A 14,570-nucleotide genomic window follows, 5' to 3' on the forward strand; every position below is an offset into this window, starting at 1 on the left:
CTGGTGAGCGCCCGGCCCCTATAGAGAAAATCTCTCAAAAAAAAAAAAAAAAAAGTTCGAACCACTATAGAAAGAAACTATTTTATGAGGGCCATTTTAAGGATAATCTACAAAACTTGACTGACACAGTTCTGTCATTCTGTAAGGCAGAATACTTCTGCTCATAAAGTCTGTATTTAAAGAAAAGTGGATGACTGCTGAGTGATCCTTTTCTTTAAGTTTATTACTCACATTAAGATTTACCAGATTTGGGGCCGGCAGGTGGCATGGTGGTTAAGGCTGCTGGACTCCCACATGCTGACCATGGTTCGAGTCCTGGACCTGGTGGCTTGCTTTCTCATTCTCCCCCTGCACCTTGTCCCTCTCTGGTCAAATTCAAATGAATACATAAATAAATAGAGTTTAAAAAAAGGTTTACCAGATTCAAGGAAGCTAGTGACATGGTGATTAAGGTGGCTGGATCCCACATGGTCAACTGCGTGGTTTGAGTCCTGGACCACAGGGCTTAAAAAAAACACTGGACTCACGTGCATGTGTGCCCAGAATCCTGGGAGGAGAATAAAGGGGAATGACTGTGGTATGATCATCTCCCTTAGGGAGTGCTTTCTCACTTTCCCCTCTCCGTTTCTCTCTATCCCTGTCTGACAAGTGCGCCCACCCTAGAGCAAATTATTTTTTTAAAAGTTTACTAAATTCGGGACCAGCGGTTGGCGTAATGGCTGTGTCGCTGGGCTCCCATGTAGTCGACCGTGGTTCGAGTCCCAGACCTGGTGGCTTAAACTCACGCCAGGCACGTATGCGCACATGCCCAAGATCCTGAGAGGAGAATAGAGGAGAAGGGATTGTGACGTGACCATCCCTCCTGGGGGGTGATTTCTCGCTTTCTGTCTGTCTGTCTCTTTCTGGCAAGTGCATGTGCCCTATAGCAAAAACCAAAAAAGACGGGCCCTAGAGAAAAAAACCAAAAAAAAAAAAAAAAAATTCTCATTCCCCTGCCATAATATTTTCAGAGTTAGAGCAAGAGTTTCTATCTGGAGTAGAACATTTTTCTACTAGCCTAGTGCTATTTAAGCTGTCTTTCAAGAACTAGAATGTTGTTTCCATTTGAAGTAATCTTTAACCCAAAGAACCACAATTAATGTGGATGACTTTCAAGCGCTGTATCATACGCAAAGGTCTTCTTTCTGTACTCTTTGGTAAGGTTTAATAGAACACCCAGCTACGTTGTGAGTGAAGATCGGTGGAAAATGTTCCTTCTGTCCTATACTATGCCATAAATGTATACTCTTAAAAAAAACCCCTCACCTCCTGGAAAAATGCTGTGGATTTTTCAGGAAAACGAGATCTTTAAATACTTTCATTTTGAGTGAGTCACTGCATAAGAATATTTTTCAGCTGAAAATGTATTATGTGGCTTACATTTTTTGTTAATGAACTTGTAGTAGTTGAATAAAATAAGCTGATTTATTAACAATGCTTCAGAAACTAAAATATTCAGAGATAAGGTTATAACCATAGCTTTTGAGCCAGCTTAAATGATTAATTATATCCATTTAGATTATACATGTTCTAGTTTGGAGTCTAATTTGAATTTTTGTGAATGGTATGGGGTTTGCTAACCCTTTGACAAGAAGAACTTTGGGGTTGATAACATGCCTGCAGTTTTTGGTCTTATATGAGCTTGCTCGCTCGCTCTCTTTTTTTTTTTTTTTTAATTGTCTATTTTAATTTTATTTATTCATTCATTTTACTTAGGTTTGACTAGAGAGAGAAAGAAAGAAAGCCACCAGATCCAGGACTTGAACTGTGGCAGGCCATTTGGGAATGTCCAGCACCTTAACCACCACATCACCTGGTGGTCCCTGGTCTTATAATGAGCTCTTATCTGGCAAGGATATATTGCTCTTCTAGTCTTTATCTGCGGAAGTTATCCAGTGTTGTGTTCCTCTTTGGAATTTAAGAGAAAAATACAAGTACATTTCACAGGGAGAATTTCCTACATGGGCATTCTGGGACAAATGACTCATCCCTGGTAGCCTTTTGGAATAAAATAGGCAATTTTGGAAAAACTAACTCCAGTTAGGGCCTTGAACCTTTATAAACTTTGTTTTTTAGGTAGTAAATTGAGAGCTATCTGGTCAGTATTATCTCTTTGCCATTTGGCCCAATTCTGTCCAGAACTAAGGGATTTAAATTTTTAGGGGTTTTGGTTTTCTAAATAGTTTAACTTTTTAATTATCTAAGAGAGTTAGGAAAATCATATTGTATAACTTGACTATGTCCCTAGGAGAGATGTGGGAATAGTTCATATTAGTCTTTTCTACAAATAGTAGAAAAATGTATTTGGGGGAGGCCAGCAAGTGGCATAGTGGTTAAGAGTGCTGGACTCCCACATGGCCGACCATGGTTCAAGTCTCGGACCTGGTGGCTTGCTTTCTCACTTCCTCTCTCTCTCTGTCTCTCTCTGATCAAACTGGAAAATGACAATGATAATAATAATAAAGTTAAATAAAAAATTCTTTAAAAAAATGTATTTGGGGTAAAAAACAAAACTCCAATGTTTAAATCAGATTATTATACTGGACATCTCTGTTTTCTTAAAACTGCTCCTTATGCTATGACTGATTGTAAAAATAAGCCATGGTCCCTGTCCTGTACGAAGAGGAAGCAGCATTGAATAGTTGTGACTTACTAAATTATTTCCATTCATTTTGACATTTACTCTGACAAACCCTTTGATGTATACCACTGTTTTTCTAATAAAGGAACTGGAGCTTAGAGAAGTGAAATCACTTGATTTAGTAATTAATGGATGTAGACCCTAGACTTTCTGACTCTGAAACTTTTCCACATTCTATACAGCTTTTCCAGAAGATGGAACTAACTGATCAAAGAGCATAATATGATAGTTGGTAAATAAGTGCTATAGCAGAATGATGACAGTTTAGAAAGCATAGTTCTTGGGACCAGCAGGTGGCATAATGGTTACATTACTGGACTCCCACGTAATTGACTGTGCTTCAAGTCCTGGCAGCTTAAAACTCATGCCAGGAGTGTGTGCGTACATGCCCAAAATCCTAAGAGGAGAATGGAGAAGGAATTGCAGCATGGCCATCCTCCCTAGGGGGTGATTTATTGCTTTCTGTCTCTCCGGTGAGTGTATGTGCCCTATAGCCAAAATCTCTCTTTAAAAAAAAAAAAAAAAAGAAGAAGAAGAATTCTGTCTTCTATGAGAGATTGGTAGAAATTCTGTGAGGGGGAATTATAAGTCTTGAGGAAAAAGGATATCCATTCTAGGTAAAGGACGCCATGGACCTTAAAACCTATGCCTTGCCATTTTCATCATCAGAATGCCCTTATCTGGGAAAGACTTAAATATACATATTGGGTTTGGGAGGGTTTGCTGAACCCTTACACTCTGAGGCTGGGGTTAGAGTTTTTGAGATTTCCAATATGACTTTTGAGACCCCATACTTGACTTTAAAGTTTGTAAAGGTGATATGGGAGGATATGCTGGACCTTAGGGTAACAGGATAGGTTTTGCTAAGAGGGTCTGCACTTTGAGTTTGTTTTATTGCCATCATCCCATTTCCTTCTGTTCTTAACTCCCAGCTATACACCTGTGGTAGAAATTTGAGGCGAGATCGTCTGTACAAGGCTGTAGACATAGGCATATGTATTTGATTTCAAGGATATACTACCGTATTGCTGCTGAGTGATTAGAAAGCCTAATCATAGGCCAGCTTGTGTTGTGGTGGTTCAGTTGGATGGATCCCACGTGGCCTTCTGTGTAGTTGAAGTCAGTGGCTTGAAAAACAATGTGGGCGCACATGTGCCCAAAAACTTCCTAAAAGGAGGGAGAGGTGGAGGAGAAGAGATTACAGCATGATCATTCCCATGGGAGGGTGTTTTCTCTCTCTGTCTCTCTCTTACATATACATACACAGCTGTCTGGTGAGTGCACACATCTTCTGACATTTAAAAAAAAAAGTCTCGTCTGACTCAGCCTGCAGACTCCATACTTTGATAATGTTATTGTTCTTATAAGCAGTATTCTGTAGTTTGAGATACACTTCCTAAAAGTCATGGAATATTTGTAAGAGGGGAAGAAATGACTGTTCCTGGGGAGGTTTTACAGGTTGTGAGGTGGCAGGAGTGAAGATGGCAGATATGAGAAAAACACATATTCTATATAAATCTTGCCTAGGGATCCTATTAGGTGTTTAGGGAAGAAAAAATTAGATTTGACTTGCAAAATAATCCTATAATGGACCTGATGGGTCATTTTTCTCTGTACCATTTCCCTCAGAAGAGGACATTGGTATTCATTTTTACTTAAAATAGTTGATCCTCCATCTTGAAGTGGCATTATTAAAATGTTATTTGTGTACAGACAGGCTCAGCAATAGTTTTGTTAGCTGTTGGTTACTTGAACTTCCCCAAATACAGGTAAATGAAAACAATACTAATTGCTTTTAGACAGCAGTGCTCTTCCAAGGTTCTATGTCCATTTTTTGTGAAAGAAGTACAGATTGCCCCCATTGACCTAGATGGGATTACCGTGTCAGTCCATTCTATGTACACATGTATATGTTGTACAGGTGCCTCCTTCTCCCCAGTCCTCTTAGAGCTCATGGCTTTGTCCCTGATTATTCAGTTAATAGTTTACAGATTCACTAAGAGAGCATATGTAGTAATGCTTGCTTTATTTTTTTTTTCTCTTCCACTCTTATTTTTTTTGTTTTTGTTTATTTTTTTTTTACTTTTTTTTCTTTGTGATGTGACATTTTCAGCTGATGTATTGAAAGCAAATCCTTCTAATTTGGGAGCCCAGATCACAAGAGTGAGTTTTTCTACTAGTGTCTTTAGCTGTATATCTTTTTTTGTGTGTGTCTTTCTACCCTTCCCCCCTCCCAATTCAGAAATATTCAAAACACATTTCATAATACTAGGTAAGAAAATTCCTCTGTCTGTTGAACATCATGCCTTTCCACAAAGCAATGTCCACTTTATATTGGGTAAAACTCCTTTTCCCAATGCTGTTGTAAAGCATAGGCTAATGTATATGTTTTGTTTGTTTTTTATATTACTTAGTGTGTTGGAAATAATTTTAGTTCTGTCTTCATTGCAGAGAGATAAGTCTGGACTCTTTCACCAGTGTGTCATGGCACTGTTCTTTTTTGGTTGCTGTTATTGTTCCTTTTCTTGTTTTGTTGTAAGGAAAATTATACAGTAGCTTCTGAGAATAAAAGACTTATCCTATTATCTGAATTCTAAGTAATAAAATCTCTGACTTACATCTGTTTTCCTCCTCATTCCCTGGATGTTCCTCTCAGGGCCATGAAGGAACGAAAAGCTACACATATTACTTTCTAATTTCAGCAGACTGACCAGGTGAAAGTGGTCAGGCTGGTGAGCTCTGAACATGCGCTAGCATTGGAAGACCTCTCTCGGGTTTGTTTTGTAGTTACAGGAAACTTCTGTTCATGCTGAAAAGAATAACACCTTTTTATGGTGAAATAAAAGTATGATTTTTTATTTGTTTGTTCTGATTCAAATAAACTCCCATGTAAGCTGTACATTGCTTTTTAAGATCTTATACCTGGGTAATTTTCTGTACTAGCCTAACCCCTTTCCGTTCTCTTTGGCCTGTGTATTGCAATTTATCTTATGTTCTGTTTGTCTAGTTTTGCATCCTGGAAGAGCAGGTGACTAAATAGTCCCTTTTCTTTCTTCCCAGTGTTCTGAAGTTTGCTTGTTGCTTCTGAAATCATTTTATTTTGCCCAATAAAGCAAATGATATGCTGTCATAATTAGAAATGCAAATACTCCAAGTGTTATGCCCAAAGTAATCAGCCATTGTGTTTTCAGTTACCATAAGAGAATATAGTAATACAGTGTATAGTAGTATTATAAGCATTCTAAAGGCTTTGCTTTCAGATTCCCAAGTTACTCTAAATCCTCTGTTCCTTTTTTTCTGTTACCCCAGAGATTAAAAGATCTCAAGCAGAGGGAGTTTGCTCGAAATGTCTCTTCAAGATCCCGCAAGGATGAGAAGAAACAAGAAAAAGCCCTTCGGCGGCTACATGAGTTGGCAGAGCAAAGAAAACAAGCTGAATGGTAAGGATATTTTCTCTTAGAAGGGTCTATAAATATAATAATTACAGTCCTTAAGATTTAAACATAGGGGCCTGCAGGTGGTTAGGCACTGGACTCCTACTTGGCCTACCATGGTTCAAGCCCCAAACCTGGCAGCTTGCTTTCTCACTTTGTCTCTTTCTCTGTCTGTCTCTGGTGAACACACACTCCTGATAGCATATTTAATAATAATAAATCAAATAATTCTTAAAAATTATTTAAGCATAGATCTAAGACTATAATTTAAGATTTCAAGTAAGATTTAAGAAATATAAGCCTTGGACTAGCAGATGGTTAAGGCACTGAACTCCAAGATGGCAAACTGTGGTACAAGTTCCTGGCAGCTTGCTTTTCCTCTCTCTCTCTCTATCTCTCTATCTCACTCTGTTGAGTGTGCATATCCTGTAACAAATTTAAAAATATTAATAATGATAAATTAAGCAATTCTTTTAAAAATAGGATATATATAAACCTTGAGTTTTGTTTTTGTTTTTGATTTTTTTCATGAGAAAGAATAAGAGACAGGTACCCTTGAGACAGAGTCTTAGCACACTGTGAGTCTCCTCCAAACCTTTTAGCCAGGCAGGATCATAGGCATGCTGTGGGTTCTCCTGGCATGTTCAGATCAACCCAGAATTCAAAGCTGGGTCTCCCGTGTAGTTCCAGTATCATGCAAGCACCTTACCACCTGTGCCACTGTGATTGGGCCAGGCTTAAAAATTCATTTTTTTTTTTTTTTTTTTTTTAAGTTTGTTTGTTGCTTTCATGAGACTGAGAGAGAAAGAGATAAGTGCCTTCAACAGAGTCTCATGCCACAGTCCCCTTTCTACCCCTAGTCCTCCCAGCCAGCCAAGTTCATGGGCATGTAACTGTATGTACAGTTTGACTGGGGAATCAAACCCACAATCTGCTGTATGGGTCCAGCATCACTGAGCAGCATATAACTCCTGAACTACTGAGTTGGCCCCTTAGGATTCTTAGTACGTAGTTCTTTCAAACTAAAAGCATATCTGTAGTTGGAGAGTAATATACTGATTTGAGTATGTGCACTTTTTATGCCCTATCCTATTTATTTATGTGACTTAGTAAAGTTATATCTAAAATCTGTGCCTCAGTTTCCTTATCTGTAATACGGTGATAATAACAGTTTATATCATGGTTGACCATGGTTTGAGCCCCAGACCTGGCAACTTGCTTTCTCACTTTCCCTTTTTGTCCTCTGTCTCCTTGGTCAAATTAAAAAAATAATAATAACAGCAACAAAATTAAATAACTCTTGTTTTTTAAAAAAATATATATTTCTTGGGACCAGCAGATGGTGTAATGGCTATGTCACTGGACTCCTATGTAGTCCAACTGCGGTTCAAGTCCTGGACCCAGTGGCTTAAACTTGTGCTAGGTGCGTGTGCGTGCATTCCTGAGATCCCAAGAGGAGAATGGAGAAGGGATTGCAGCGTGGCCATCCCCCCGGGGGGTGATTTCTCGCTTTCTGTCTTTCTGTCTTTGTCTCTCTGGCAAGCGCACCTGCCCTATAGCAAAAAATATATGTGTATTTCTTAAGGTCGTTGTTGAGTTGTAATTGAGTTACTACATCAGAAGTACTTAAAAGAGTGCTTAGCCACCGGCATGGTGGTCAAGCTGCTGGACTCCATATGGCTGACCACAGTTCAAATCCCAGACCTATTGGCTTGAAAATTGTGCCAGGCGAGTGTGCGTGCACGCCTAAAATCTTGAGAGAAGAATGGAGGAAAAGGGATTGTGGTGTGGCCATCCCCCTTGGAGGATATCATCTTACTTTCCCTCTTTCTGTCTTGCTATCTCTTTCTTTGGTGAATGCACGTGTCCTATGACAAAAAACCTGAAATGGGGGTGGGGGGGAAGAGTGCCTAGCATATGAAGATTCACAGTAAATGAATAAATGATGCCAGTATTATTTTCATTTTCAAACATTCTTTTCTTATAGAGAAACAGAGTATTCTATTTTATAACTATTAATAAAATGTATTGGGGCACAGATGGAAGTATCGTAACTGCTTCCTTTTTAAAAAAAAAAATTATTTATTTGGGGCCTGGCAGATGGCGTGGTGGTAAAGGTGCTAGACTCCCACACGGCCAACCAGGGTTCAAGTTCCAGACTTGGTGACTTGCTTGCTCACTTTCTCTTTCTCTCTCTGGTAAAATTTAAAAAATAAGTAATAACAACAAAGAAAATAAGATAGAGATTTTTGCCATAGGGCAGTTGTGCTCACCAGAGAGACAGAAAGAGAGAGATACAGAAAGCAAGAAATCACCCCCCAGGAGAGATGGCCACACCACAATCCCTTCTCCTCCATTCTCCACTCTGGATCTTGGGCATGTACACATGTAACCAGCATGAGTTTTAGGCTGCCAGGTCCGGGACTAGAGCCGTAGTCAGCTACGTGGGAGTCCAGCAACATAACTATTACGCCATCTACTGGGCCTAGTTCCTGCTTTTTAAATGTTCTTTTCCCCCTTCTTTTCCAAAGAATTATTTTATTTAACTTTATTTATTTATTTATTTATTTATTTATTTATTTCAATTTGACCAAAGAGGGACAGAGAAAGAGAGAGAAAGTGAGAAAGCAGAGAGAAAGAAAGTGAGAAAGCAAGCCACCAGGTCTGGGACCCGAACTGTAGTAAGTCATGTGGGAGTCCAGCACGCTTAACAACTACACCATATGCTGGTCCTCCATTTTTTGTTTTTCGGTTTTGAGGGTTTTTTTTTTGTTTTGTTTTGTTTTGTTTTGTTTAAGTATTTTTTACCTGTGACACGGAGAGTGAGCCTCCCTAGCAAGATCTTTATGCTATACTTCACCCCCAGCCCTCAGCCAGCCTTGGGTCATAGCCATACACATTCCTGCCATGTTCAGGGACTTCCCAGGCACAAACCTGGAACCTTTCCATGGGATCAGCCTTGCAGAGCTTTCTGTTTTATCATTGTAATACCGTCTGGCCCCTAATTCTGTTTAGTTCTTGAGTTTGGAATTCAAGGAATATTTGAAAAGCTACATTCTATAAAAATTTCAGGCAAGATAGACAGTTTAAAACACTAGCATTGGGGCCAGCATGTGGTTTGGTGGCTAAGGTGCCAGACTCCCACATAGCTAACTACAGTTCGAGCTCCAAACCTGGTAGCTTATTCTCTGTCTCTCTCTCTTCCTCTATGTCTGTGTTTCTTTCTGGTCAGACTGAAGAAGAATAATAAGTAAAATTAGATGAATAATACCTTTTTTATTTTTTAAAGATTTGTTTGTTTTAGGATGGTGAGGGTGCACTCACCAGAGAGAGAGACAGAGACAGAGAGAATGAAATTTGAGCCACCAGATCCAAGACTTAAACAGCAGTCGACCATGTGAGAGTCCAGCAGCCCAACCACCATGACACCTGCTGTCCCATGAATAATTATTCAAAACTAAAATAAATACACACACACTAGCATTGACACTCCTCATTGTTCTGTTGTCAGAGCTAAAAGAGTGCTTGGTAGAATTAAGACCATTGGAAGACTAGCAGATCGCAAAGTGGTTATGTTTCTAGACTCTCACATGGTCAACCATGGTTCAAGTCCCGTACCCAGCAGTTTGAAACTCATGCCAGGTGCATGTGTGTGCATGTCCAAGATCCTGAGAGGAGAATGGAAGAGAAGGGATTGTGGTGTGACCATCCTCCTTTGGGGGTGATTTCTTTCTTTCTGTGTCTCTCTCTTTCTGTGGCGAGTGCACGCACCCTTTATCAGAATCTCTCTAGGAAAAGAAAAAAAGGAAAGAATTATGGTCATTGGGGCCAGCAGATGGCATAGTGGTTATGTTGCTGGACTCCCACATGGCCAATTGTTCAAGTCCTGGACACGGTGACTTGAAAACCATACCAGGTGCATGTACACGAGTGCCCAAGATCCCCGGAGGAGAAGGGATTGCACTGTGGCCATTCCCTCTGGGAAGTGATTTCTCACTTTCCTTCTTGCCATCTCTGTTTCTCTCTCTCTCTGGAGAGTGCATATGCCCTATGGCATAAACCTCTTAAAAAAAAGAATTATGACCATTGCACTGAATGCCCAGAAAGTATCAAAACCAAAGCAAATGCTTCGGTGTGGTGCACAGGAGATAGACACGGACTTCGTATTTTCTTTTCTCTTTTTGTAAGAGATTTTTTTTACTACAGAGTGCATGCGTTTGCTGGAGAGACAGAGCCAGAAAGCAAGAAAGCATCCCTCAGAGGGGATGGCCACACTGTGATCCCTTTCTCAGGATTTTGGCAACATGTACACACACGCCTGGTGTGAGTTTTAAGCCACTGGATCTGGGATTTGCACTGCATTTGATTACATGGTAGTCCAGCGATGTAACCATTACGCCATCTGCTCCCCAGACCTTATATTTTCTAAAACAGGCTGACTACATACTGCCATAACATGGTGCAGTGGAGATTTCTGGCTATGTTTAATCCAAAATAAATGTTTTCAGAAGATAAAATTTAAAAGCATAGGGAACTTTAGACTTTTTTTCTTCGTGACCTGAGTGCAGTATACTTTGTGAATAGATGTACAGCCATACATAGGGTAATGTAAAAAGAACTGAGATCTGGCTGAAGTAGATGGAACCAGATGTTATTGATGGAGTATTTGAGTTGCAAGATAAGTCTTATTTTCTGTATTTTAGACTGCTTAAGAAACAGCAACAACTGACTTGTCTTGAGAATTTATCTTGGTAGGTTAATGGAATAAGACTTTGCCCGACTTATACTGAGAAAGCTTTATTCACTAGCACAGGGTTGGGGAATAACTACTATACATTGTCTTTGAGAACTACTTGTGATGAATGGTAGAACGTATGAGATGATCATTTTATAAAATGGATGAAATTTGTCCCTAAACCTGTTTTTTGTTTTTCCTTTTTCTAAACTATTGTGTAGTGCACCTGGAAGTGGTCCCATGTTCAGACCAACCACAGTGGCTGTAGATGAAGAAGGTGGAGATGATGATAAGGATGAATCAGCTACAAACAGTGGCTCGGGCGCCTCTGCCACTTGTGGCCTGGGAGCTGATTTCTCCACAGATAAAGGAGGTCCTTTCACCACAGTACAGATCACTAATACCACTGGACTGGCACAGGCTCCTGGGTTACCCTCTCAAGGCATCAGCTTTGGCATTAAGAATAATCTGGGGACCCCACTACAAAAATTGGGAGTGTCATTTTCTTTTGCTAAGAAGGCTCCTGTCAAACTTGAATCAATAGCATCAGTTTTCAAGGACCATGCAGAAGAAGGGACCTCTGAAGATGGAACAAAAACTGATGAGAAGGGATCTGACCAAGGACTGCAGAAGATTGGAGACTCTGATGGTAGTAGTAATCTTGATGGTAAAAAGGAGGATGAGGACCCTCAGGATGGAGGGTCCCTTGCTTCAACACTATCCAAGTTAAAAAGGATGAAACGAGAAGAAGGAGCCGGGGCTACAGAGCCAGAGTATTACCACTACATCCCCCCAGCACACTGCAAAGTAAAGCCTAATTTCCCCTTTCTACTCTTTATGAGAGCCAGTGAACAAATGGAAAGTGATCATAGTACACCCCCGAAGAATGCTCCAGAAAGCAAAAAAAGCAGCTCTCCTAAGCCAAAAGGCTGTGTCAAGGCAACAGCAAGCCAAGGACCAGAAAAAACAGTTAGTGAAATCTCTGAGCAAAAGGAAACTGGTGTGGTCGAGCCCTCAGAGCCTGGAAGCAAAGCTGAGACAAAAAAGGCCTCAGGAGAGGATGTAAGTGAGCAGGGCTTAGAGAGTCCGAGTCAGAAGGCTTCAGAGATGCAAACGTGTGAGTCTAACCCTTCTAAAGAAACCTCTCAGGCCACCCCAGCAGGGAAAGAAAGCCAGGAGGGCCCCAAACATCCTACTGGTCCTTTCTTTCCAGTTTTGAGCAAAGATGAAAGCACTGCCCTCCAGTGGCCGTCAGAACTACTAATTTTCACCAAGGCAGAACCTTCCATTTCATACAGTTGTAACCCTTTATACTTTGACTTTAAACTTTCAAGGAACAAAGATAACAGAGCTAAAGGGACAGAAAAACCAAAAGATGTAGGAAGCACTTCAAAGGACAGTCTACAAGGCCTTGACTCTAGTGAGCCAAATAAAAGCAAAGAGGAGGAGGAGAATGTAGTACGTCCATCAGGAGGGAGAGTGGACGCCCCTGCTTCAGGTTCTACCTGTAGCAGCCTGAACAAGCAGGAGCCTGGAGGCAGTCACGGGTCAGAGACAGAAGATACAGGAAGAAACCTTCCTAGCAAGAAAGAACGATCTGGAAAGTCTCACCGACACAAAAAGAAAAAGAAGCACAAAAAATCCAGCAAACACAAACGGAAACACAAGGCTGACACGGAAGAGAAAAGCTCTAAGGCAGAGTCTGGAGAGAAGTCTAAAAAGCGCAAGAAACGAAAACGAAAGAAGAATAAGTCATCAGCTCCGGCAGATTCTGAACGAGGACCCAAACCAGAACCCCCTGGGAGTGGCAGCCCTGCCCCACCTAGAAGACGACGACGAGCTCAAGATGACTCCCAGCGGAGATCCCTCCCAGCTGAGGAAGGGAACAGTGGCAAGAAGGATGAAGGTGGGGGTGGTAGCAGCTCCCAAGATCACGGTGGGAGGAAACACAAAGGTGAACCTTCAGCCTCTTCCTGCCAGCGAAGAGCTGGCACCAAAAGGAGCAGCCGGTCTAGTCATCGGAGCCGACCCAGTAGTGGAGATGAGGATAGTGATGACGCTTCATCACGCCGGCTGCATCAGAAGTCTCCATCCCAGTACAGTGAGGAGGAGGAAGAGGAGGAGGAAGACTCAGGCAGTGAGCATTCCCGGAGCCGCTCACGGTCTGGCCGGCGCCATTCCTCACACCGTTCCTCCCGACATTCTTACTCGAGTAGCTCAGAAGCTTCTTCAGACCAGAGCTGCTATAGTAGACAACACAGTTACTCTGATGACAGCTACAGTGACTATAGTGACCGATCACGAAGGCACTCCAAGCGTTCCCATGATTCTGATGACTCAGACTATGCCAGCTCCAAGCACCGGTCCAAACGGCATAAATACTCATCATCTGATGATGACTATAGTCTCAGTTGCAGCCAGTCCCGAAGCAGATCTCGTAGTCACACCAGAGAACGCTCAAGATCCCGGGGCCGCAGCCGGAGCAGCAGTTGTAGTCGCAGCCGAAGCAAGCGGAGAAGCCGCAGCACCACAGCCCACAGCTGGCAACGGAGTCGGAGCTATAGCCGAGACCGAAGCCGCAGCACCAGGAGCCCTTCCCAGAGATCAAGCTCCAGGAAGGGATCATGGGGTCACGAGAGCCCTGAGGAGAGACGCTCTGGGCATCGGGACTTCATTCGCTCTAAGATCTACCGCTCCCAGTCTCCCCACTATTTCCGATCAGGCCGGGGCGAAGGAACTGGGAAGAAAGATGATGGCAGAGGAGATGACAGTAAAGGGACAGGCCCACCCTCCCAGAACAGCAACACTGGTACAGGGAGGGGATCAGAAAGTGACTGCAGCCCTGAAGACAAGAACTCAGTCACTGCCAAACTGCTGCTGGAGAAGATTCAGTCTAGGAAAGTGGAGAGAAAACCCAGTGTGAGTGAGGAGGTGCTGGCCACCCCTAATAAAGCTGGACTCAAGCTCAAAGACCCCCCACAAGGTTACTTTGGGCCCAAGCTTCCCCCATCTCTTGGCAATAAGCCTGTTCTTCCACTGATAGGGAAGCTTCCAACTACCCGAAAGCCCAACAACAAGAAATGTGAAGAGTCTGGCTTGGAAAGGGGGGAAGAACAAGAACAGTCAGAGACGGAAGAGGGGCCCCCAGGGAGTAGTGATACCCCATTTGGACATCAGTTTCCCTCAGAGGAAACAGCTGGCCCCTTATCAGACCCACCTCCTGAAGAGCCAAAGTCTGAAGAAGCTTCTGCTGATCACCCTGTGGCTCCACTAGGCACCCCTGCACATTCTGACTGCTACCCTGGGGACCCAACCATCTCCCATAACTACCTCCCTGACCCCAGTGATGGGGACACCCTAGAGTCCCTAGATAGTGGTAGTCAGCCAGGACCTGTGGAATCCAGCTTGCTGCCTATAGCACCAGACCTTGAGCACTTCCCCAGTTATGCACCTCCCAGTGGGGAGCCTAGTATCGAGTCGGCAGATGGGGCTGAAGATGCTTCACTGGCCCCCCTGGAGAGCCAGCCCATCACCTTCACCCCTGAGGAGATGGAGAAGTACAGTAAGCTCCAGCAGGCCGCTCAGCAACACATCCAGCAGCAGCTTCTGGCCAAGCAAGTAAAGGCCTTTCCAGCTTCAGCTGCCCTGGCCCCAGCCACACCAGCTCTGCAACCCATCCACATTCAGCAGCCAGCCCCAGCCTCTGCCACCTCCATCACAA

General features: G+C 42.5%; 1 protein-coding gene across 1 annotated transcript in view; it reads left to right on the forward strand.

Moving 5' to 3' along the window:
• Positions 1-14,570, forward strand: part of GPATCH8 (G-patch domain containing 8) — a 93,115-nt gene that overhangs the window by 75,660 nt on the left and 2,885 nt on the right. The window contains exons 7-8 of the mRNA XM_027767837.1: positions 5,990-6,120; positions 11,071-14,467. Of these exons, the coding sequence (XP_027623638.1) occupies positions 5,990-6,120; positions 11,071-14,467 (3,528 nt within the window). The remainder of the gene's footprint in view (positions 1-5,989; positions 6,121-11,070; positions 14,468-14,570) is intronic.

The sequence above is a fragment of the Tupaia chinensis genome, unplaced genomic scaffold (assembly GCF_000334495.1).
Source record: "Tupaia chinensis unplaced genomic scaffold, TupChi_1.0 Scaffold144741_1, whole genome shotgun sequence".
Classification (NCBI taxonomy): Eukaryota; Metazoa; Chordata; class Mammalia; order Scandentia; family Tupaiidae; genus Tupaia; species Tupaia belangeri.